Source organism: Neodiprion virginianus, chromosome 4, assembly GCF_021901495.1.
Source record: "Neodiprion virginianus isolate iyNeoVirg1 chromosome 4, iyNeoVirg1.1, whole genome shotgun sequence".
Lineage (NCBI taxonomy): Eukaryota > Metazoa > Arthropoda > Insecta > Hymenoptera > Diprionidae > Neodiprion > Neodiprion virginianus.
The window spans coordinates 31,227,417-31,251,529 of record NC_060880.1 but is presented as its reverse complement, the minus strand read 5'-3'; the positions used below and the strand labels follow the sequence as shown (position 1 = coordinate 31,251,529).

General features: G+C 38.8%; 3 protein-coding genes across 12 annotated transcripts; 2 read left to right on the top strand and 1 right to left on the bottom strand.

The window, feature by feature from the left end:
• The first annotated feature begins 1,579 nt into the window (after positions 1-1,579).
• On the top strand, positions 1,580-9,781 carry LOC124303596 (tyrosine-protein phosphatase non-receptor type 7-like). Of its 4 annotated transcripts, none has more exons than XM_046761004.1 (8): positions 1,580-1,780; positions 5,014-5,218; positions 5,362-5,539; positions 6,025-6,243; positions 6,358-6,765; positions 6,861-7,156; positions 7,244-7,453; positions 7,714-9,781. In XM_046761004.1, exons 1-8 carry the CDS (start codon positions 1,747-1,749, stop codon positions 7,823-7,825), a joined length of 1,662 nt encoding a protein of 553 aa, XP_046616960.1. In that variant the 5' UTR covers positions 1,580-1,746; the 3' UTR covers positions 7,826-9,781. The 4 variants fall into 4 exon arrangements, with proteins under 4 accessions (XP_046616960.1, XP_046616959.1, XP_046616962.1 ...); XM_046761003.1 differs by lacking the exon at positions 1,580-1,780 and adding an exon at positions 3,392-3,618; XM_046761006.1 differs by lacking the exon at positions 1,580-1,780 and adding an exon at positions 3,643-3,870 and having other exon boundaries at positions 5,014-5,193.
• Positions 9,782-10,177: 396 nt separating this feature from the next.
• LOC124303613 (F-box/LRR-repeat protein 3-like) lies at positions 10,178-19,295 on the top strand. Of its 6 annotated transcripts, XR_006907945.1 has the most exons (9): positions 10,396-11,865; positions 12,135-12,385; positions 12,667-12,811; positions 13,016-13,235; positions 13,619-13,838; positions 13,930-14,175; positions 14,455-14,629; positions 17,954-18,097; positions 19,183-19,295. XR_006907945.1 is itself a non-coding variant. In XM_046761044.1 (8 exons), exons 3-8 carry the CDS (start codon positions 12,195-12,197, stop codon positions 14,624-14,626), a joined length of 1,194 nt encoding a protein of 397 aa, XP_046617000.1. In that variant the 5' UTR covers positions 10,397-11,400; positions 11,493-11,865; positions 12,135-12,194; the 3' UTR covers positions 14,627-14,957. The 6 variants fall into 6 exon arrangements, 5 of the variants coding, with proteins under 5 accessions (XP_046616998.1, XP_046617001.1, XP_046617000.1 ...); XM_046761044.1 differs by lacking the exons at positions 17,954-18,097; positions 19,183-19,295 and having other exon boundaries at positions 10,397-11,400; positions 11,493-11,865; positions 14,455-14,957; XM_046761042.1 differs by lacking the exons at positions 10,396-11,865; positions 17,954-18,097; positions 19,183-19,295 and adding an exon at positions 10,178-10,291 and having other exon boundaries at positions 14,455-14,957.
• On the bottom strand, positions 15,263-21,019 carry LOC124303619 (transmembrane protein 185A). 2 transcript variants are annotated; one of them, XM_046761058.1, is made up of 5 exons: positions 20,505-21,019; positions 19,640-19,985; positions 19,197-19,496; positions 18,955-19,075; positions 15,263-18,082 (listed from the first exon to the last, which is right to left on the bottom strand). In XM_046761058.1, exons 1-5 carry the CDS (start codon positions 20,540-20,542, stop codon positions 17,871-17,873), a joined length of 1,017 nt encoding a protein of 338 aa, XP_046617014.1. In that variant the 5' UTR covers positions 20,543-21,019; the 3' UTR covers positions 15,263-17,870. The 2 variants fall into 2 exon arrangements, with proteins under 2 accessions (XP_046617014.1, XP_046617015.1); XM_046761059.1 differs by lacking the exon at positions 15,263-18,082 and adding an exon at positions 18,359-18,870.
• Between the last annotated feature and the right edge of the window lie 3,094 nt (positions 21,020-24,113).

Genomic DNA, 24,113 nt, shown 5'->3' with positions numbered 1-24,113 from the left:
AGGTCGAATCCGCGTTGCTCGATCGCGATTTTTTTTTTCACTTATAAACCTATACCTGTAGGTAAACGTAGAAGCGATTGAGCCACACGCACTGGCTTATACATAACACGATATACGCCGAAGGGTAAAACACCCGGCGGATTTTTAACTAACCGATCGACTCGTGTGAATGTCTAGAGCCTTATTCATAGCGGTACGTATATCTATGTACGCACATGTATGTATTATAAATTAGGTACTCCTGACGTTCTTTCGTCCATACACCTATTACAGGTGTACGTGTAGGTCTCGTTCGAGGAACCGCCTACGCAACAGTCATTCCTGCGATCGCAAATTGATACCCCGTAGCCTTACCTGTAACGCGGGGCGCGACTCTTATCAATGGGCCGTGAGCCAAGGTCACGCTTTTGCACCCCCTCGTCCTTCCCGGCACCCATCGCTCCCGATCGCGCCGCTCTGCCTATCGACTACGCGGCGTCAAAAGGGCTCGCGAAGAACGAAGACGCGCGCCTCGACGTGTCGCCCACGCACACGGAGCGGAGGCCAATCGTACAGCACGCACTTTACGCAAGTGTGAGCCCCCTGTCTGCCCGCCTGCCTGCCCGCCGAGGGCTCGAGAGCCCGATTACTGAATGGAGTCCCTATGCCGCCGCGACTCGGACCTACCGTTTCGCCAAAATCCAGTCAGTAGCACAGCCACCCTCGCCGGAGGCTTTGCGCCGGGTAACAGGGACCCTGTTTTTCACCACCGCTCGCGTCTTCTTTCTTTCCGTTCTGCGTTATCGCGACCCTACAAGCTACGCCTCGCCATTAGACTCTTCGCTCGAAACTCTCCCTTGATTTTGCAGATACGTTTTTCGTTCCCTCATTCCGTCACTAATACGCGATTCAAATGTCAACCCTGTGCTGTTACTCACTGTCGCCCCATCTATTCTGTCTTTCTCGTTGTACCGTAGTTTGTTTCCCTGCTAAATCAACGTACGACGATACAATCATTCACGCAATTTTGAAGACTTGCCAATATCGTTGTACGAGCGTATATTGCACGGTCTCACGCAGCATCGTTCGCGGCTCAATTGGTCGCTTCCAAACTTTCAATTCATTTTCTAAAACTTGGCACGGTAACCAACCGTGTACACAGGTTTTACTGTACGATGCCAATCGTTGCATCTCATCGAAATCAATGGCTGTCTCATAAACTTTTTGCGAATAAAACGTATGAGTAATGTTTAAATTATATACATCTACTGCTTTATTTTCTGTACACACTAATTCCAGAGGGAATCGACGCGTATCGTAGAAATTGACGGGATTGATAGACGATTAGCCATCGGAAATATATAAAACAGATTCACCTCCGCGTGAAAGAAACGATGTAAAAATATATCGACTGGAGTTGTACGTGTTGTTTTATTTTTATTCATTCATCTTTCATTCTCGTTAAATAACGGACAAATCAATAAAGAAATAAATACTCTAACGAAGCCTTCGTATCAGGCTTCCCCTGAGAAATTTATTTGGTCATTTTCATTTTTTTCTTCGCTCTCGCACGTAATTAATTTCACCTAAGTAATTCTCGTCCGAACCACGGCGATATTTTTGTGAGCGTATGCTGACCGGTTTTATCTATTCCCGCCTTGTCACGGCATCTAAGTTCATAGGGGATTGAATTCACATGGTCATCGATACCTTCGAAATCATTTTGAAACATACAAAAATATCTGCAAGTCAATTTTAATTGGGGATATGTGGCAGTGTGCTGATGCTGTTTTGTTTCACGGTAAACCCTTACGCATGTAATATTTCATTTACAAATGCGTCTTGAATTTATTTCTGTACGTATAGATGTGAGCATGATGTTATAGTCACTAGTACATATCTACGAGTATAAATGTAAAATTTATTTAAATGATACACTGCATATGCTGCAGATTATTGTTCTACCTTGAGTTAATCACGTTGATCATATTCATGTGGTTTCGTTCACAATTAGGTACATCACAGGTACACGTATTGCTCTGTAGCTTTGCCTGAATTTTTCTTGTTAAATAGTGCTTTTATTATCGCCTCTATATCTATATGCATGATCGTTAGTTACTCCTCTGGCTTAATTATTCTTGAGAATATAGAGTAGCTCTGTTGTTCTTCTTTTCACATTGAGGTTCATCGAGATGAAAAATCTGAAATCAGCACAAATATTTTCCCTTTTGCTAGAGCTGTGAAAGAAAAACAAACGGGAAAAAATGCTTGGATGGAATTAAATAAATTATAGCAGTAAAAATGATTGTTGAATTTGACGAAATAACAATTTATTTATACGTGCAAATTGATTATTATTATTATTCCCTTGGAAGAGCGGACACATACATGTGAAATTGAAAGAGAGTCGGGTGAAAAATAATATCCAATCCAAGGGATGAGATTTGGCGAGGCTCTGCTACCGACATCTGTCGGTCACATTAACAATAACTCCCACTCAGCGATAGGTCAATAATTTAGCCCAACACTCTTCAAGGCTCTTCGGCTTAGCCGCTATGAATGAGAACAGTTTCATTTCAATGTACATATATACGTGCATGAACAGGGAATTTTTTAATCCAAACACATGGACATATTGTTAGCCTAAGAAGTAGATGAAGTAGAAAAGCCATTGTTCTAGAGGATTATATAAGTACTTTCAAAACTGCATCACATACACGCATAACCCAGCCAAAGTCCGTATAGTCCTCAATCAACGTAAATGTGCTTCGACATATTACTACACCTACTGAAATCAGACGTATTCTTTTTTTCTGTCTCACTCGCATGTCAATCGGATATCGTATACGAAGTACGTAGTCTATTTCCGTCCTTCCGTATAACAACGTGGGCGAAATGTCGTTTTTACGCAAACATCAACGTAATATAATATACGCAGGTATACAAAGTCGAAGGTTTAACTCTTCCGGGTTCATTTTTATTTTTTCTTCCTTCGTCGTGGCAACATTTTTAACGGTACAAAGAAATCGTCGCGTTCCTAAGAATCATTGATGCGATGACGAGAGAAAAAAAAGAACAAAGAAAAAGTAAAAAACAAGAAACAAAGAAACAACAAAAACGATCCCCGTAATAAAGACACACTCTGAAACTCCATTGATCCGTTCGACCGCCACAACACCTACTCCCCTGCATGTGAGAGCGGATATCAAAAGGGTTCGTGTGCACGGTGCGAATGCGTGTTATACGATCACAGACGGCGTCGCCCACTCACACGAACGAACCTCGGGCGAGCGATAATTTCCCGCCAAATTCACGGGGGGTGGATTCAGCGCCGTTCACCGATTGGCTCGCCGAGCTCGGCCTCCCCCCCCCTCTTCGCTTCGTGCCGAGGCCGAGCCGAGTAGCGAGGTCGGTCGGCAGTTCGGGCTCTCGACGGTCGACAGTTCGAACGGATGTCTCGGTTAGTTGTGACGTGCGAGTCGGTCGTCGATGTGCAGGCGAATCCCTGATCACCGACACGAAACAAGAGCCGATCGACGAGCGAATATACGACGTTAATTACACACGCGATACGCAGAATGAGCTTAGCCGCGAACAGTGCACCGCTCGCAATATTAGTGTGCGTGATTTTGATAAGAGGTATAAATTGCAGGATTTCACTGTGTTTTTCATTCTCTCAGTTTTTTCCACTCCGCTTTGTTCACTAACACGACGATTTTCGCTACAAAGAGAGAAATGGGAAATAAAATAAATAAAAAAACGACATAAATTTCATCACCGAACGGTTTCGTTCGTCTTCTCGCTATTACTACGTACTGCAGGATGTGTACTACGCTCGTGTTTATGACAGTGCAATCCATAATACGGGGGATTTTTTCGAATGCATTACCTGTGCGTTTCTATGTATTTCACACTCTACCTCTCTAACTACCTACCTACTTACCTACCTACCTTCTTACTTACTTACTTATCGTTCTGTATCTAACGAACATTGCATGTGTGTATCTGGGTATCTGGGTATATTTCGTCTAGCAGCTCCGTCAATCCTGTTTGGCAGCAGCAGTCATCTAATCGGCGCATGATGCATCCCGACTCTTCCAGCGTCTCTACGTCTCCTATAAAATTAACTCTAATGTTTACTTCCTGTCTGGGCAATATGCGGTGACTAGAGCAGCCTTGGTGTCTGTTCCTTTTCGCGTGCATACGCGCGTACACGAATACGTGTTATAGACAAATAGATAGATACGTGTATAGATGAATATGCTATGCTGTCACATGTGTTTATATTATATATATACATATATTATACGCTTTTCAACACGCACGTTAATGCCTGTGCTGAACAAATACATACATCGCGATTAGACTGCTTTTGATTTGGTAAACCGATTTATTGATCGGGTAGGCAGTTAAAAAATTGTTGCGAAAACATCGCGAGAACGCAATATGTGTGAGTCTGTGTCAAACGTGTTTTAAATTTGTCAACACCGTAACGGTGGTCAAACTCTTCGTCACTTCGTTCAACCTATTCTGCAAACAGTCTTTATTGTCGTATTTCGTCACATATGTAACTCCCGTCTTTTCAGTACGCACACACCTTGGCACTTGTGCATCTCGTACATACACGTACACACTCGCCTCCCGGAAGAATGAAATTACGTTGCAATTACTGCTATCTCGAAAGAGTGGACACATGAGTAACATAGCAATTTCCCAATACGTGTCATTTGTCATTTTTCTCGGAGATTGTGATTTTTAGAACGTTACGGAAACCCGTTAAACATTTTTACGGAAATTATGGTGACGTGTCCATGTTTCAGGCTATTTTTTTCTTATGTATTAATTCGAGACTAAAAAAATTGACCATCATTTAAACTTCCGGTGTAGTATTAGTTTCATTAAAGATATCGTACTGTGGAAGGGAATTAAGGAACGCCTCGAACGTATCGTTTTTGTCGTCAGTGTTGAGTGATCATCGGTAGTATCGACGTCTGAGTAAAATGAACCTGCAATTTTTTTATCTTTGTGTTTCAGGAGGCACCGGCACCCCTTTAACTCATCACTATAAGCGTGATGCAGTTCCTTATGGAGAACCAAGTGAGATCGAAGATGGTACCGGCTCGTCGGATACTTACAACCACCACTACTTAATTGCTGAGCCAAAGTGGCGCTCGGACGCAGTGCTGCCAGTATCCCTGCTGCCAGCACCCGAGGGTATGTCGGCGAGATCCCAGCACAGGTAGGCTTGCGAGGCGATTGTTGACAGAAGCTTGCAAGGCGATTGTTGACAGAAGCTTGCAAACTTGATGGGAATAATGAATTAATGCCAAAGGGAATACGAATTCATTATTTAACTACAGTTTGTTTTTCGATTTTGAACAGGATTCGACAGTCCTCTACGGGACCGAACGATGCTGGAATGGATCTACAGATGGCACAACTGGGTGCAAAAGGTGGAGAGGAGGTTAGTTCCACCGCAACGCTATCCTGGCTCGACTGGCAACTACCACTCTTCGTAGTACTTTGCGCCTTGGTTGGCGCCATACTGTTCACTTTTGTGGTAAGAACAGAAATTGATCGTTGAAAACAACGACATGTTTCATTGCAATACAAAATTCAGGAACCTAATGTTGTGCTTACCAAAAATGCTAGCAAGTCACTTTTTTTGTGAAATATTGTGCAGCGTTTAGACTCTGTAATTTCATTCATTATTGCAGTCAGATACCATACATTTCACATTTAAATTGTTGAGCTCTGATGCCATGCTATCGCATATAAATCTTGAAATAGTAGTAAATTTGATAAGGGACTTTCTTCCACTTCTGAGAGAAATCACCGGCCATTTCTTAGCAGCCCAGTTGTGTCAATCAATCACTCCTAATTTCATGTACATTGAATTAAGCTATCAAAATCCTATAGTGTTGGCAAATTTTTAACAATTTGAGTCAGTCAAAAAGAGCAATTCGTGGTTTAAAGATCATGATGAATTCTAGGAAGACCAAACGTAAGATTTACTAACAAACCATTGAAACGATATATCTACAGATCCTGTTATGGCTTCGAAAGCAAATGTCGTGTGAAAAAGACACAGAAGATGGAGACAGGCGAGGATTGGTAGAAGAAGGCGCAGTTGGCCTACCAGAAAAGCCAGCTAAGGAATTAAGAGACCCTGTTGAAGCTCAGTGGGTTTGTCAGCCAGTTATGAAACCTCCTGTTGCTATTCAACCGACTAGACCTGTTAAGCAGCCAGCTGCACTTCCAGAGGTAATTCGCACACTACTTACAATACGAAATAGAATTACCCAGTTCCAGTGACATACAAACAGCTGCTGCTGCAATGTTTTTTTTTCTTAACAAAATGTTAATTATCCTATTTAGGTAATGACGTTATCTGCGCCAGAACGAAGACCTGAACCAATTCGCATCAAGGCTAAAGGTCTCCTAGAACGCCGAGGTTCTAGTGCTAGTTTGACAATAGAGTTGGCACCTGCACCGGAAAGCCCGCCATCGATGGTGACGCCAACCCGTGAATGTACAGCTGAAGAATTCTTATTGAGTGCTGGAAATGTTCTATCACGTGCCCAGCTGTGTAAAGTACTAAAAGAACCTGCCTTGTTACACAAGGAATTTTGGGAAGTGCCTCTAAATCTACCACACAAGGTCGACGTCTGTGGTTCTGGTATTAAAAATCGATATTGCTCGGTCCTGCCAAATCCACAGTCACGAGTTGTCCTCCCAGGATCTGACGATCCCCTCGCCAGTTATATTAACGCCAATTATATTCGTGTAAGTGAAATTTTGAGTAATGGGTGAAAACTCAGCTACCTCGCTGTCATTATCAATGAAATAATAAATTTGCATTGTGTTTTTTTATGACGTAGGGCTATGACTGCGAAGATACTCGTTACATCGCGACCCAAGGGCCATTGTCGCATACCATCAGTGATTTCTGGAGAATGGTTTGGTCAGAAAGAGTTTCTACCATTGTTATGATGACCAGATTGCACGAGGCAACAAAGACCAAGTGCGACCCTTATTTTCCGCTAGAGAAAAACGGCCGAATGCAAGCTGGTACCTATACCGTCGTCGTAAATTCCGTTGAATCTAAAGATGGCTATATGGTCAGAGAATTAGAGCTTGGATACGAAGGAGAAAGAAGACACATACAGCACTATTGGTGAGGATAAAATATCCGTTCTATATTTTAGACTGAACTCTTATTCTAAGAAAAGAACGTCTAATGATTTTCTCTTTTTGTTCACAGGTATGACACGTGGCCAGATCATGCAGTACCTCAGGCTGCTGGCGCATTGGTTGGCCTAGCTGCCGAAGTTAACTCGTTACCAGGCCCAGTTGTTGTACACTGCAGTGCCGGAATTGGACGAACTGGATGTTTTATAGCTATAGCCACAGGAATGGCTCAATTATTGAGGGATGGAAATGTCGACGTACTCGGTATTCTTTGCCAAATGAGGTGAGAGCAGTCATTGTTTGACACATTTTTTATAGATTCCCTTAAATGTGTAGTTAAGTCGAGTTTATTTCGTAAAAGTTTAAAAAGGGGTAATGATAATGTATACCGAAACTATTGGAAATATTTACACTAATATCTTAAACCTGTAAATAAGTAAATTCATTAGTGATAATAAGCCCTTAGTCTCCGTTTTCTCTTGTATACATTGTTTAATCCCGCGTTACGCCTGAAATTCATTGTGATGCGATTTGACGTTACAGGTATGACAGAGGTGGCATGGTGCAAACTGCTGAGCAATATGAGTTTGTACACAGGGCATTGTATCTGTTTGAACAAACACTCGGTAATTTGACGCCAACGTCGGGTGATTGAAACATTGTTAGCGCAAAGGTTCCTAAAGAAAAATCAGGCTCGTTCGATACTAGTTCGGATGTTAGGCTTCTGACCTGCGCTACTACGGACTTTTCGCTACAAAATCCATCGTGGATGTAACTGAGAAGTATAAAGTCTATATCAATCCAAGCTGCCATCACCAATACTGCCACGTCGAACTGTTTGACACCTAATCTCAAAGGCGTAAAGCTCAATGAAAATCTAGGATTCGGCGGATATGTGGGGAATTTTTCGACGAAACTATACCGATTCATGATCCAAATCAAAATGATGGATATTTTTTTGGTAATATCATCAATCGCCTGAGATTAACGCGGCTGGATAGCGCAATGTTCGTTCGAAGGGAATGACATTTTTAACGTATATTACGGTGCTTTATGAAAATTTATTTTTTAACAAGCATTTTCACTAATATCAACTTTTCATCCCCTTAGAAACGGAACATTTTTACATTACAAATACATTCCAAAAAGAGATAAACAAAATTTATTCAGATTCTGGCAATTGTCAAAAATATTGTGACCAGAAATTAATTTCATGCGAACCAATCGATATATTCTTCATATCATTTTAACTTCACAATTTTCATGTTTATTTTGCTTATCTTTTTTACAATACTTGCTCGTATTTTTTTGTTTTTTTTTTTCGTTTTTCGTATCAACCCTACTAGTTACGTTTGCGGCAACTATTCATTTCGCACGAATGCTCGAAATCTTGGAGAGTTTTTCATACAGCTCCGGCATGTATAATTATACATTTAGAACAAGATCTGAAATTTAGTATTGAACTGGTGAACGACCAGGTATTGTATAGAGTTGACGTAGCTATTCAATTTAAAAACAAAATTTTCTAATATCGTGAAGTATTTTATTTTAAACCGTACGAGCGGATGAAAATAATATTTAGCTCTGTGCGAAGTGAGAGAATGCTTTGAACAATTTGGGACCCACGACGAATATATACTTACATCCTGATTCCAGTTCCTAAATGTTTTTTTTTTTTTTTTTCTAGTATTAATTACTAACATTTGTTATATTATTTTATTTTATTTATTGATCAAGACTGAATGCGAGTAGTACAATGTGTTATCATGGATTATTACTACTGTTATTATTGTTACTTTATTTTTTTGAAAATTCTGTATGCAAATGAGAATATATTGAAAATTCCATGTCATATAGAATCAGAAAAAAAGGAAAACGAAAAGCTGTGCAGAATAAACAAAGTGACGAATATGTTGGATCCTTGTAAAAGAAATCAATGTCTAAAATATCAATTAGAAAGATAGATAAATAATGTAGAATGCCTACAAGATAAAAATTGGTGATTAATGAATATTTAGATTAAACTTGAAGATCCATGACTGCGAGTATCCGAATATTTGTAAAATATTTAACTGTGGAATTAGTATTTATCTACTCGCAAGAAAAAAAAAACTTAAATGCAAACTTCTTTCGTTATTTGTTTCGAAATTCGAGTTTAACAGGAACAGGAAAAATAAGACAATTTAAGTATAACGTAAATCATGGTCATTTTCGTGTAATTTTTATTAGCATGAATGAATACACAGATTATAGAGAATGATTGGGAGAGATTGTGATATATTAAATACCTGTATAATAATGATAAATGATTATATTTGCGAGAAAGGAAGAGAGAGAGAGAGGTAGTATGTGTTTGTATAAATGATCTAAAAGAGTAAATTATAATATTAATATACGGATATGTACATATATATTTATATAAATATGGGTATTTGTATACCTAAGTATACACACATATATAGATATATACGTGTGCGAGCCTCAAAAAACCACTCTTACGATTAGAGTAGCGGAAAAGAATAATAATAACAACATAATAATAATAATTTTAGTGCCCCCTCGGTGTTCAACTGTACTTATGTGACGTAAATAAATGTTTATAATCTCCAAACAGGTCGTTCCCTCATTTGTGCAATTATATGCGTGTAAAAGTAAGTAATAACTGCAGTAATTTTCATCTATTTATACCTACATGAATTACAATTATAATCACGTAAAGGACAGGATTTAATTCGTTCAACGAGAAATCGCAAATTCGTGTAGTATCGAAATACATTATTGATACAGAAATTTGCGTTGATATCGAATTTCACTTTACTTCCAGGGAAAATGAGTAATTATAGTTATTTCATCTCGTTACGAGTTTTCAGATTTTCCTTTGGGTACACATGAATCTCTACTAAATTTAATATCGCGAAACTTCAATTCGATCATTACTTCGTAATCGCGATGCCGGCCGTCATTCTCCAGCGCTGCGTGCGAATTTCGCAATGCCTACAACAGTCGGTTATCCCACAGTCTGTGAACCTCGCTGAACACAGAACGATCTCAGTCCCGCACTCTGCGGATTTGGATAAAAAAAATATTAATATTGGAATAAAAGCAGTGCAAAGTTATTAAAGTAAAAACTTAATTCTTTAAACGTTAATGAATTACACATCTTGCTCATTCTTTAAAATAATTATTAAAGTATCTTATGATCTCGGTAAATTTGAATACGATATCGTATAATCGGATTTGTTGTAGTATTATATTGAATTAGATAGTGAAGGCGTCTCAAGTGAACCCGCCTCAAAATCCAACTGTGCAAGATACCGTTTTTTCCCTTCCCTTCCAAAATTATTACTGCACGTATCGTAGAAACATGTCCGTTTTCTATTTTTCATCGCGTAGATTAGGTCCATAAATTTGAATACTTACGGAATATGTGATGGGTATTAGAAAACATAACGAAACATTTTTAGGCTTACCATGCACCATCGCGAATAATCCACAGATCATCTATGGATACAAAACTATCGTGCTACATAATACAATACAAGAATGTCTAAGTAATTGCGAATACTGTGTATATAATGTTCTAAACTACGAAGAGAGTTTTCACGCCTTCGGGAATAATTTTGCTGCATCGATGTTTCGCAAGTAGCGTTTATAATAGCAACCGCAGCTGGGTGTAAAAGTTGATCTTTGAAAGAAAATATAACTGCAGCTTGAGAAACAGCACGTAAAATGTCGATAATAACTATAAGTTATATACATTACTCGGATACAAATGTTTAAATATGTTATAAATGGCTACATATCTCAGAATGCACGTGAGCGATTTTTAATGAAATGTTAAGATTCGGTATTATGCGTCAGTCTCAATTTGTAACGGCGCGTACAGCTTTTAACTTTCATCGAACCGATCGAATCTAAAACACCAAAAAAACAATTTAATGAAATCGATTCCAATTATATTTTTGAGTTGCGCAATGTCTAGTGCAGAAGCTGACAGTCCTGATATTCAGAGGTACTAATATACGTACAACGTGCACTATAGTTATACAGGTTACGTAAATACCCCGATGCCTGTGTCCCGCATTCGACAGAAATTTCCCATTGATAGGCGCACGTGAGCGGCTGGCACGTGGCTGCGCTGAACTTGGTCGAGACTCGCGAGTCGCTGCCTCGTTTAGACAATGTACGCTTGGTATATCCGTCGAGATATAAGCTGGCTACGGAAACAAGGTGCAACGTTAAACGTCGATAGAAACTACTTCAATTCGTACTAGAGCGTGAACGCAGATTTTTAACTGTAAATCGTCTTTATAATTTTTCAGCCTACTTCGTTGTACGTTTGCATCCCAATATAGGTATAGGTCGTTATTATTACGTATTCGATGATCATACAACGTGAGAGCAGCTTATACGACTTGACATTAAATGTGTAGCGAATTAGCGTCGTTAATTGATCATGTACCACGCTTAAGGGTAAAACGAGAATTTTGCTCATCCTACTAACATCCGTTTTAGTTGTAATAAAGAGCACTCTGCAGCTGCGTTGCAATCTGATTGATATATCGCGATTGTATTGTGATCTGGGCTACATGTAAGTGAAACTAGAAAGCGAAATATATTCGAAGAAACTGACATGAATCTACACATACTGAATAATGTGAAATATTTTTATATCCAACATAACACAACGCTAAGGTATAATCATTACACCATAACAATAACTCCATATTAGCGTAATAACTTTTAGAAATTCGATTTTGAGGCCAAGAATATAAGAATCGCTTCGAACGAATACTATTTTACACGTTGTTATAAAATTTCTGTATTACACATATTTTCTAGTCCTGATGACGGTTCGTTCAAATTCGATACGCAATGCTTCATGTACCTGTATGAAATATAGTACGTTAGTATGGTATATTAATTTTACACAGCGTGAGTGTAATTAGTTCAAAACATTGCAGCGACCGTCTGATCGATGAATTGATGTCAGCAGCTTCGAACTTGTGAAATAAAAAGCTACAATGAAGATGAACTACAACGGCAGCAAATTTAGCTGGGCGACGCTTCCAGCTGAAGCGCTGGCTCGAATCTTCGGCAATTTATCTTATGACGAATTAATATCGGCTTCGTTGGTCTGCAAACACTGGGAGATGGTTGTGCATAGTCCGTCGCTCTGGCGAACGGTTGAATTCAACTTGAGCCAAGCAGACAAGTAAGTCGAGAAATCAATTGAGCCACGGGTAATAGTAAAAATAGATTGGGGGTGGGAAAGGGGTTGACGTGTATACATTCGTCGACGTATTGAATACTGCAACGATTAGTGAAAGAGCTACAAAGCTGTACGCGCAGTGAGATGTCAAGGATACGCGTTCTTTCACCTACCTGCAGAAGGCTCATAGAATTATTCTTTTTGCTAGCACGTGTCCGCTTCTAACGACCAGCAACACGTGCTACTCCGAAATATCCTTTCCCTTCATTTCAATCTCTGTGCAGCTCCACCAACCCCCACCTGATTGACTACATACTACGGCGTCACGGTAACCATATCCGCGACGTTTCTCTCAAAACGGACAACTCTGTCGAGTCTGCGGAGGCTGCCTGCATCGTTCTTTCTCGCCTGGTCAACTCTTCCTTGAAGGTTCGTATACTCGTAGATTTTACATTTTTTGATTACGGAGTAAATTCAAAAATTTGTTTTTGAAGACTGTACGATTATGATCGTCTCACGCACATTAGAGAAAGGTGATTATTCGCCCAGGGAGAAGATTATAGTTTTTTTAAATGTCACAAACACAATTAAGATTACCATTCTTGAATGACAATTTTTTATTCAACCCCCCAGACACTAACGCTGATGAGTGCTGCGAAGCCAGCATTCATGGACATCGAGGAGAAGAAATTTACGTCAGCTCTAATTATTGCCCTTGATCATTCGCCGCTTAGGTCACTAGATATCGATCACACGCCCGTGGATGATCCATCTTTAGCCACCCTAGCATTGAGTACATCTGGAACGCTGCAACTTCTACGGATCAAGAGTTGCCCTCGATTGTCGCCAAGAGGTAAAATTATTGCCACCAAAATCCCTTTATTTGAATAAAGAAACACTTTTTGGACGATTATGATATATTTTGGACATGTTTTGGAAATTGACTTTTTTTTAATCAAAATTTACACTTTTCTCGCAATGTGAGAATAATTCTACAAAAAAAAAATAGCGGCAATCGATTTGTCAGAAAATTTTACCCCCAACTTCACATACTTGACAATTATTTAATATGCAGTGATATTTCGAGAAAATCGTAAGAAACTTAAGTCAAAATTGCACACTATAGTGTACAAAAAATCGAATGGGCTAATTGAATGAAACGAATCACCAAAGCCTCAGCTCATCAACACTTTTACACGGTAAACTATAATATAATATTTTATTCAATTACGCAAGGTATTCTAGCACTCGCTGAGCATTGCCAATGTCTCCGTGAACTCTCGCTATCTTATTCTCTCCTAAGCGATGAACTTCTGGTGGCTCTCAGCGTGGAGAAACACGTTCGTCTAGAGACGCTAAGGGTCGAAGCGTATCCTGAATCAAAACCTCTGCCACGTCTAAGTGACAGAGCGTGGCTTGCCTTGGCAACTCACTCGCCAAACATCAACTTTGTATTGTGAGTTTGCATCAATTAGCTCCAAATGATTAGCTATCGCTCGATCGTTTAATGGACAGTTAGTGCAAAAGATTATACCTGACCTTTGCAGATTATCCTACATCACGGACGAAGACGACTTCGCACCACTTCTTGCCTCCTATGTACCCGTTACTCACCTCTACTTCGGCGAAGATGCACCTGCAGCGGTCGTTGCTAGGATTGGAAAGTTTTGTCCCCGGCTTGTGGAGCTCGTCATCAGTAGACACAGTCCTGGACCAATTGATCAAGCTTTGATATCCGCTGCTAGAGGATGCCCCCAACTCGCTGCCGTCGGCCTTGGTGACTGTGAACTCACGTATGCACACTATTCCACAAGTTTCTTGGTTCATTCTAACAGACATTTTTCACTCAAAGTATCTGCTAGAGATGAACCTATAATAGTATACAACTCAGAAATCTTAAAACAGTTACATCAACGCAATCTTAAGACTTCCATAAATTTACGGAAACTTTTACAGTTTACAGAACTGGAAATAAGTCTGAATTGTTTAGGAGTTAATAGATGCTAAATTGCAATTGGAATTCAGTACCCGGTTGACTTTAATTTTCAAGTTATTGTTTTGTTATATTTCAGATGCTCTGGATTCGTCGATTTTGTAGTTCTGTGCGCAGAGCGTCTTCGGGAATTGTACGTATACGAAACGTCGCTGCTGGAAGACTCTAAGTACGACGTTGCAAGTGCAGCCGGCAGAGTATCGTCTTTGCTAGGACGAAGTTGGGCACCCGAGTACATTCCGATGTGGTAAAACGTACGATCGAACCGAAGCATACAGATTACAATTATGTACCATCATTGTTAGACTAATAATAAGTCGGGAAATCCATACAGCCCAGCAGCGATATCAAACTGCATATTGAACGAGTTATATTTTAATAGCTACGTCATAATGGATGTGTCAATTCAGAGAGAAAGGATTTGATTGAAACTGAAATTTACGTGTCTAGTTGTTTCATCTTTCGCATTGAAATGATTCAATATTAAGTAAATCCAATTCTCAATATATTAACGTCATACCAAAAAAATATAAACTTTATTAGGTCGTAATTTTTTCTTACGCGTAATACATATACATATATATTATACTATATATATGTACACATAATATAATAATAATAATATTAATAATAATAATAAATCAATCAATCAATTGTTATATCAGTAAACGTGTATAATGTATAATAATTATTCGATACAATATAATAATGTATATGTATATTACGGTATTTCAACAAAAAATAATATGTGATTTTCCACCAAGGCACTCCCTAAGAAATTTGTTCAGGTTAAAAGAATGATTCAGTCAAGAGATTAGCGTTCTACGTTATATTTAAGATCGCGCTCAGTTGATTTTTCCCTTTTATACATTTTTTTAAATTTATGAAGTATCGTGAATATAATTTTATTTTTATTACTGACATCAATCACATAATATCAATGTAAGAAGACCCACACTTGTAATATTAGGTCTTCAGTTGATGTTTTAGAAACGTATCTGACGACGTTTTCATTATTAATTCAATCTCATAAAATAGTTATAATTTGATATGAACTTTTAATTTAGAAAAATAAGATTCCCAGTTAAAATATTGTTGTATTATGGATGTGATCTTTCGGCTGAATATAAATGTTAGGCAAGAAATAATACTTGAAGTGCTATAATGTGCTTCTTTACAAATTCAAAAAAAATGTGAAAAACGTGGAAAATCAAATGTGCGCGATCTTCCTCATAACGCAAAACATCAATTTTTCACACAATCTTTCTTTTAACCTAAATAAACTTCTTAGGGGGTGTCACGGTGGAAAATTTTTGTTTCTGAAACACCCTAATGTATATATATATACCTATGTAGGTGTGTATATATACATATATTAGGATGATCCTTAAAAAGATCATTTTTAAATTTCGACTGTCCCACCCCCCAAATCGGCTCGAAATAATTCGAAAACAATTCCCTAATTCTTTCAGTTTTTCCCCTCCCGCCAACAGGATGGATTTTCCCATTTAAAATACACGTGTTCCGGATACATTCTCAGCATTTATTTTATTGTAAGAGTAATAACGTTCAAAGAAATCTCTGACTGCGAGGTTTCAGTGAGCATTAGTGCTACTATCTGAGAAAGAATTCACATCATTATATCATGCAATCCCAACGAATTGCACACCCTTGAAATCTGACTTTTTTATTTATTCAGAGGAAGTGCAATTCGTCTAGATCGGTTGGTATGATGATGTGACTTTTTTCTCAGATAGTAGCATTAGTGCCCACTAAAACTTCGCAGTTACTGACTTTTTTGAACATTATTACTCTTTCAATAAAATATATACTGAGAATGTATCCGGAACACGTGTATTTTAAATGGGTAAATCCATCATGTGGGTGGGTGGGGTTACAGTTGAGGTGAAAATCTGAACAAATGAGGGAATTATTTTTGAATTATTTCGAGTCGATTTGGGCGGCGGGACAGTCGAAATTCCAAAATAACCTTTTTAAAGTCCACCCTGATATACATATATATGGTGTGTACATATATAGACTATATAATAATGTTATTATAATATAACAAGATCTGTACATAATTTTTACGTAACGTATAATTAGTGACGAATGATTGAGCACTTTAATGCTTCCATTTATACCAACGCCAACAACACTCCATTAAAAGTAATAATTTTTACGTGATTTTCATCTCTCATCATTATTTCCTTTTCGTCAAGTTCTGTTTGTACAATTTAATACTATGCTACAGATGCGAGGCACTCAGTCTTGTGTCCAATCCGTTTCCTCAACGAAACTGATAAGATAAAAATTATTTGACACGTGACGTACATACATGAACGATTCTTAATGTTAGTATACGTAATACAAACACCTACAGTCTTTAGCTCCTATTTTTCAATTTTTTAATAATAAGATACTAATGACACTGCAATTGCACGGTGAGTAAATATACAGGCGAAGAATTTTCATGTATTTTATTTATGGCCCGTTTCGTAATCTTTCGTAAGACAAAATATCCCGGCGTATATCGATTGTCAGGCAACATGTTAACATTTTGATTTACTTGATCATTACTCAACACTTGACAAGTAATATTCTACCACTTGAGTTAGTAGAGTTCCAAAATATATTACTCAAAAAGGAATTCCCTTGAGCTGTCATGGACGAGTGACAAAACTTGATCGTCTGACTGGAAATTTGACCTACCATTGATTTCAGGAATATAACTATCCACATATAGATGGTAAAAGTCCCACACTAATAATTTTTTCACAAATGACAGGTGTCAACTTATTTGAAATTTTGCCCTTAGTATTCCGCGTAAGAGAACCTTCTTGAAATTTGACCAATAAAGCATAGAGCTGTTGAACATATTTTGCTTGTGCAGTTTTTAACGTCTTAATCATAATCTGAAGTGATTCGAAACAATTTCCCGAGATTTCATACATTTGAGAAGTCAATTGCGAAGTTTTTGGGAAAACTTTGAAAAACTTCAGTCAAGGACGAAATCCAATATTGCGTAGGATTTAATTGATCGATCATATTGCAATTGAAACTTACCATCTGATTAAAAACGATGAGATAACGCTACACGCTTCAGCTGATTTCAGTCACAAATCTAATCAGCGGCCATTTGGCAGAATAAACTAATAATTAAGAGTCCTTCAACTTGCCTCAAGTAACTCATTTCAAAGTTCTATGTACTGTATGCGTAATTCCAAGCAGCAAAAAAAATATTAATTCAATTATTTCTGACAGGAGAATTTAGAGAGAATCGTTTTAGTTAATGTGGACTCTGTAATGATAACTGGCAGAATTTCAAGATTTGACTTTTCATAATTAGGATACTTTGGCTCATCCTGGTGTAATTAAGAGAAAGAACTATACATTCGATTGTGTTACGAACAATTATTGTGATGATTTGAACCGAGTGGTTAATCAGGTAGACCTGATTATACTCGTTTTGTGTAAGCAACTATAATTGGACGCTCAGTCAGGCATGTCTATGATCTCTACAGGCACAACAGGTTTAGTTAGGTCGTGTTTCTTAATACGCTTTTGACTTTTTTCAGATATCATCGGCTCGGATGGTGGCTGATCTGCGTCACTCCTTGGTTGATACGAGATATTACCATACTCTTGAAGCAGTGGGCACAACCCTAAGAGGAAGTGATAGAAATCTTTTCTAATGCCAAACCACCCTTAAAAAGACAAAGGTAAATGAATAAATAAGTAAAACTATTCAAGAATTTTAACACGACAGTTTCTATTCATATGATATGTTAATAATTGTCTAAGAATCAGCAATGTTCGAAGCTACATTATTTTATTAAGGAAGTTTTTGAAATGGTAGTATAATCACTGGATCACAAAGTGGCGGCCTAGCTGGCGAATTCCGTTGTGACTAGCAGGGACCGCGTTGCAAGTAAAAAAGAAAATTAAAAATAAATCATTGTATCAAAGCTGATTTTTTTTTAAATGATAACTAGTGATGTGATCTATTGTATAATGATATTGCCAGACCAATGAGTTCTTGTCAAGATACTGCAAGCCGGACATAAAATGACAGACCAAAATCCCGTGGCTAATATGCCGACAGATCATGTCAAAAGTGCGAATTTTCATAGATTCTAGCACATTTCCTTACGTATGTTTTTTACATCAAATCAGCTAATAGTGTACGCCATTGTTTGTGTATTGTCATCATGGCTTCAACTGAACCAACTTGTGTGATATGTAATGGTAGTAAAAAAGTAATAATCTTCACTGAACGAATTTAGAAAAAAATGCTCTTACATACTCCAAATTCGTGTTTGCCATAAATTGAAATATATATAAACACGGATTTGAACACACGCCACCCCTGCCAGCTGCAACGGAGTTCGCCAGCCCGACTGCCACTTTGTGACTTTGTGATTATACTACAACATAAGTGGTCCGAAAAGTTTCTTAATAAAATAATTTAGATTCGAATGTTACGTGCCTCCATCTATAACAAGACGAAAATCAGTAAATCTGGAAGTTACAGTTAAGCTTAAAGAGGTACAAATTACTTTAAAACTGTGAGACTTACATCTATTTCCACCTTTGGCTCCGAATGACATTATTATAAGAGTGATGTGAGAAACTAGCAACGGCATCGCCACGGTTGTATACTTGATCGGGTCACCGTCTAATTTATTAGCTAATAGCACCTGCATAAAAAATTTTATACAAACGTTAGTTCAATTAGAACTATAAAGTTCTTGATATGAGAATTTTCATGGATTTATTTCATTTCCAACGTATTATTTTCTAATAGCAAAAAGGGCTCACCTGAAATACTAAAATGGGAACTACTAGAAAAGTGTATCCCAATGCAGAATTTAATGACGTCCGCCTTTGCCGCGCATTTATTTGTGGAGTTCTAAGTAAGACGGCAGCAAAAACGATAGCATATAAAACAGCAACTAGCGACAAACATAACAACGCCCAGAGAGGCACAAATACAACTTCCCAACTCCACGAAATAAAACCATCCAATCTCAGAGCAATGAATATAAATTGTAACACATTGACTGCGCAAAATAATTCCAGCTCAAATGATCGATCGTGTTTCACAGCCCAAATGCATACCTGGAAAAAATAAAAAGTTGAATTTTACAGTTGTATTCGAGATAGATTAGAAATTATTATTAAGGTAAATTAGATACAGAAAAAAAAACTTAAAATCGTACTTCTAGGGTAAAGTGCCTCAATCAAGTAAGCTCTATACTTACAGCTATCGATACGATTGATATAAAAATCAGTGGTATGAAGACTAATATCCACAAGTGTCTTCCGGATTCTAGCTTGTCACATACGAGTAATTCGAACATCAACAAAATTAGGTGTAGTGCTAAAGTGATCAGCATTGCTTTATAATGAACATAGGATTCGCCTTCCAGCCTAGCATGGGGATGCCTCCACCAGATATAGCTTCCAACCGTTGCCCCCAGAATTACCATGCCTTTCCAAAACCATATTGGACTAAAAACGGACCAGTAGCTCCATTCTATCTCATCGTCCTTTCGGAGAGCAAATAACACCGTGAATACCATTAGGCAGCAGTGCACCAAGAACTTGCTGGAATTTATGAAGAAAAATACAGACGTAAGCGTGAATATTGTGTAGAGAAAGAGGTTAAGCTAGATGTAGTTGTCTAAGAAATATAGAATCTTTTGGATTCCACAGGTCAAACAATAGAAAAGAATTCATTCGTGACTAATGTAATACTCCAAATATCTAGGACATTAGCTTTATTCATCGAAGAAAAAAGGCACCTAGGTGCAGTAGTGAAACTTTTTGAAGAAAAATGTGTAAAAATCGTACATACTATTATGGATTCAACATGTAGAATTGAATTTATAACATTATAATCTAAATTTTGATAAAAATCAATCGGATTTGGTGAAAGGAAAACATCGGTTATAGTTGTAGGTGTTCCAATGCGAGTGGATGAACTTTATTGAAGCTGAAGCGTGCTATGGAAAATGTTGACAGATAATTATGAAGGGGTGAAATAATACTGTCAAGTTTCTGTGTAAGCAGTTTTTTTTTTAAACGAAGAACGAGCAGGTAACGAATATGCACTAATGAAATTACCCAGGATTGAAGTCTTGGAATAAGGTTTGAAGATTCATGGTTAGCGTGACGGTTTGCCAACTAGGTTAGGCTTTTCACGAGACTCGATAGTCATTCATGAACATGTTCATCATATAGATGCTCTATATTTTTCACTTGATTATTGCAAAACACGTAATCCCAATCTCGCGCATTTACGCAAATAAGAAATAACCGTACGTCCAATCACGTACATTCAGTTAACTGAAATTAGGCGATGGCTGTAGATTAGTAGCTAGATATCGAATTTCGACATTACGGACGAGCGCCCACTTCACAGCATTGACTTTCAATATTCGAGATTTGGAATTTCCCGAATCAAACTGCAGTTGAACATCGTTAAATTAATTTTATTCTAATATAAAATCCTTCAATAGAAGCAAAAGTGGAAAAAGATAAATTTATCGGTATAGATGAATTATTATAACGTATCGCTTAATAATTTTCGTCTCACGTATTGTTTTAGGAAAAATCAGATTACAGCGATTACGTAGATACACAACATTGGCGTTCACTAAAAAATATAAGGACAGTTGCCCTTATAGGCTATGGTGTGACCACTGGTGTGACAACCGAAGATCACCGTGCACTTGCACATGACTTGCGCCCGCTGAGATGTTCCGACGGCAGAGTTGAGAACTTACTAGAGAACACCAGAGAGTTACCGATTTCGACTTGATGCTGGCTGCATTAACCTTCCGAGTAACACAGTCTTTGCAACGGTAAGCCCAAGCCAGTACTTGTTGCTACCCTGTGCGTAGTTACCGACTTGTCGGCGATACAAGAACTTAATAATGATAAATTTCTTCCAAAATTCGTAGCACAACAGTGATTTAATTGAAGCATAGGTACCCAAGAGAAGAAGTTATACATATTTAGATCAGATGTAACAATGATGCACAGGCAAAAAGTATACATGTATATGCGGTCCATGTACGATATTATTATATATGATCCATTTACGATTAATACGTGATGCAAACGATAAATTTTATAATTTTCCAGGAGACAAACTAGATTATCTACATTAATACGACTATAATATGAGAATAAAAGAATTATTCATTTCGAAATGGGATTCTATTCGACACGCGCTCGATGTATCCATAACATTAATATTCATAATTATTCCAACAACTTTTCATTTGCTCTCTCGATCTTGAATTTTCATAGGCATAGAATCGAAACGTTGTTTTAGCTGGTCGCAAGTGAAGTATCTGCGTTGGGTGGATGAGCAGAATTGTTTTTCGAAAAGTATTCGGATGGAAAAAAATTCAGAGTAACTGTAATACATCACGGATGCGTTAATTTTGAACGAGATGAAACGGATGCTTCGTATATGAGACAGTATTTAACGCTGCGTAGTGATTTAAAGACCTAGAAAGGTAATAGGGAAAGAAAGAACGACGCTTCTTGACATTTCGAGTTTATTTTAACACACATTTGAAAGATACGAGCGAAATTTTTCATCATCCAACTGTCGCAGAACGGCAGCGTTATTAGCCGACCCGTTCACTGAAGAATATATCTTGAGTCAACGGCTGACCATCGAAGGGCCTGGCCGCTTGAGTCTGGAATCGGCAGGAGAGATAAAGTGTGTATTTCTTGTATGAAATGTGAAAACTAAAATCATTATACATCATATCATATCATCATACATCATACATCATACATCATACATCATACATCATACATCATCATACCTAGTATTACAGTTCGAAACCAAAGTTTGAATTTTCGGATGTTCGGAAAGTGACGTCACCAATCTAAAATCGGCTAGCCGAGTTCCTCAGTCTGGTAACAACCGCGCAGTAGAGCGGACGGTTGAGAGTCGCGCTCCGCAAATTTCGAGTACCGGGTTCTCAGCCTCCCGGATCCCGCGCTACGGGTCCGCTACGCGGTGAAACTCGACTTCCAGGATAAACGCTCCGTGGTTCCTGGTTCATGTTGACAATAAATTATTTCAATTCGTTTTTCGCGCAACCCCAAATTCGGTAGCTGTCGGTCCGCTAATAAAATTTCTCGACTTCCAGGATAAGCGCTCCGTGGTTCCTGGTTCATGTTGACAATAAATTATTTCAATTCGTTTTTCGCGCAACCCCAAATTCGGTAGCTGTCGGTCCGCTAATAAAATTTCTCGACTTCCAGGATAAGCGCTCCGTGGTTCCTGGTTCATGTTGACAATAAATTATTTCAATTCGTTTTTCGCGCAACCCCAAATTCGGTAGCTGTCGGTCCGCTAATAAAATTTCTCGACTTCCAGGATAAGCGCTCCGTGGTTCCTGGTTCATGTTGACAATAAATTATTTCAATTCGTTTTTCGCGTAACCCCAAATTCGACAGCTGTCAGTCCGCTAATCAAATTTCTCGACTTCCAGGATAAGCGCTCCGTGGTTCCTGGTTCATGTTTACAATAAATTATTTCAATTCGTTTTTCGCGCAACCCCAAATTCGGTAGCTGTCGGTCCGCTAATAAAATTTCTCGACTTCCAGGATAAGCGCTCCGTGGTTCCTGGTTCATGTTGACAATAAATTATTTCAATTCGTTTTTCGCGCAACCCCAAATTCGGTAGCTGTCAATCCGCTAATAAAATGTCTCGACTTCCAGGATAAGGTTGCTGGGTGAGTAAAACACTTTTATCATATTTGATGGCAATTGTAATCATATTTCATCTGAAATATTACAAACTTGTCACGTTTACAATAAATTATTTCAATTCATTTTTCGTACAAGCACATATTCAGTAGTTATGAATAATCTTATACAATTTATTGTATTATTAATTAATTAAATAATATTCTTATAATATTTAATGGCAATTGTAATTATATTTCATCTGAAATATTACAAACTTGTCACGTTTACAATAAATTATTTCAATTCATTTTTCGTGCAAGCACATATTCAGTAGCTATGAATAATCTTGTACAATTTATTATATTATTAATTAATTGATTAATTACATTAATCCTTACACAATATTTTTGATGTGTTCCTATACTAAAAATATTCATTACTATTCCAGGTATTACCCGAGGTGGTCGGAGGTGGACGAGGAGGAGGACGAGCTGGACGAGGAAGAGGACCAGGTGGACGAGGAGGAGGCGGGGTGGGTCGTGGGAGAGGACCTCTCCTCTCCTCAGAGGAGGGGAGGGGGAGGGGCAGGGAAGGGGGAGAGGCGGGCGGGGAGGGGGAAGGGACGGGAAGGGAAGGGGAGTGGCGGGGGAGGGGCGGGGGAGGGGAGCGGGGAGGGGCGGGGAGGGGCGGGGGATGGAGGGCGGGCGGGCGGGAGGGAGGGCGGGAGGGCGGGAGGGAGGGAGAGGGATGGGCCGGGCGGGTGGGTGGGCGTGTGGGGGACTTGTACTGACATCCGTCGTCCACTCCCTCCCTCCCTTCCTCCCGCCCGCCCGCCCGCCCTCCCTCCCTCCCTCGCTCCCTCCCTCCCTCCCTCCCGCCCGCGCTCCCTCCCGCCCTCCCGCGCCACCCCTCCCGCCCCCTCCTCGCCTCCCTCCCCGCCCCTCCCCTTCCCTTCCCCCTGCCCGCCCACCTCTCCCCCTTCCCTGCCCCTCCCCCTCCCCTCCTCTGAGGAG

Bases quoted from the DNA above. Each gene is read 5' to 3' on its own strand.
- LOC124303596 (XM_046761003.1), top strand. From the start codon at position 3,558: ATGAGCTTAGCCGCGAACAGTGCACCGCTCGCAATATTAGTGTGCGTG. The intron at 5,540-6,024 runs GTAAGAACAGAA...ATATATCTACAG, and splicing joins CCATACTGTTCACTTTTGTG to ATCCTGTTATGGCTTCGAAA. The intron at 7,454-7,713 runs GTGAGAGCAGTC...TTGACGTTACAG, and splicing joins GGTATTCTTTGCCAAATGAG to GTATGACAGAGGTGGCATGG.
- LOC124303613 (XM_046761042.1), top strand. From the start codon at position 12,195: ATGAAGATGAACTACAACGGCAGCAAATTTAGCTGGGCGACGCTTCCA. The intron at 12,812-13,015 runs GTTCGTATACTC...TCAACCCCCCAG, and splicing joins TGGTCAACTCTTCCTTGAAG to ACACTAACGCTGATGAGTGC. The intron at 14,176-14,454 runs GTATGCACACTA...GTTATATTTCAG, and splicing joins CTTGGTGACTGTGAACTCAC to ATGCTCTGGATTCGTCGATT.
- LOC124303619 (XM_046761058.1), bottom strand. From the start codon at position 20,542: ATGAATCTTCAAACCTTATTCCAAGACTTCAATCCTGG. The intron at 19,497-19,639 runs GTAAGTATAGAG...TATTTTTTCCAG, and splicing joins TATCAATCGTATCGATAGCT to GTATGCATTTGGGCTGTGAA. The intron at 18,083-18,954 runs GTAAGTCTCACA...TGTCTTTTTAAG, and splicing joins AGCCAAAGGTGGAAATAGAT to GGTGGTTTGGCATTAGAAAA.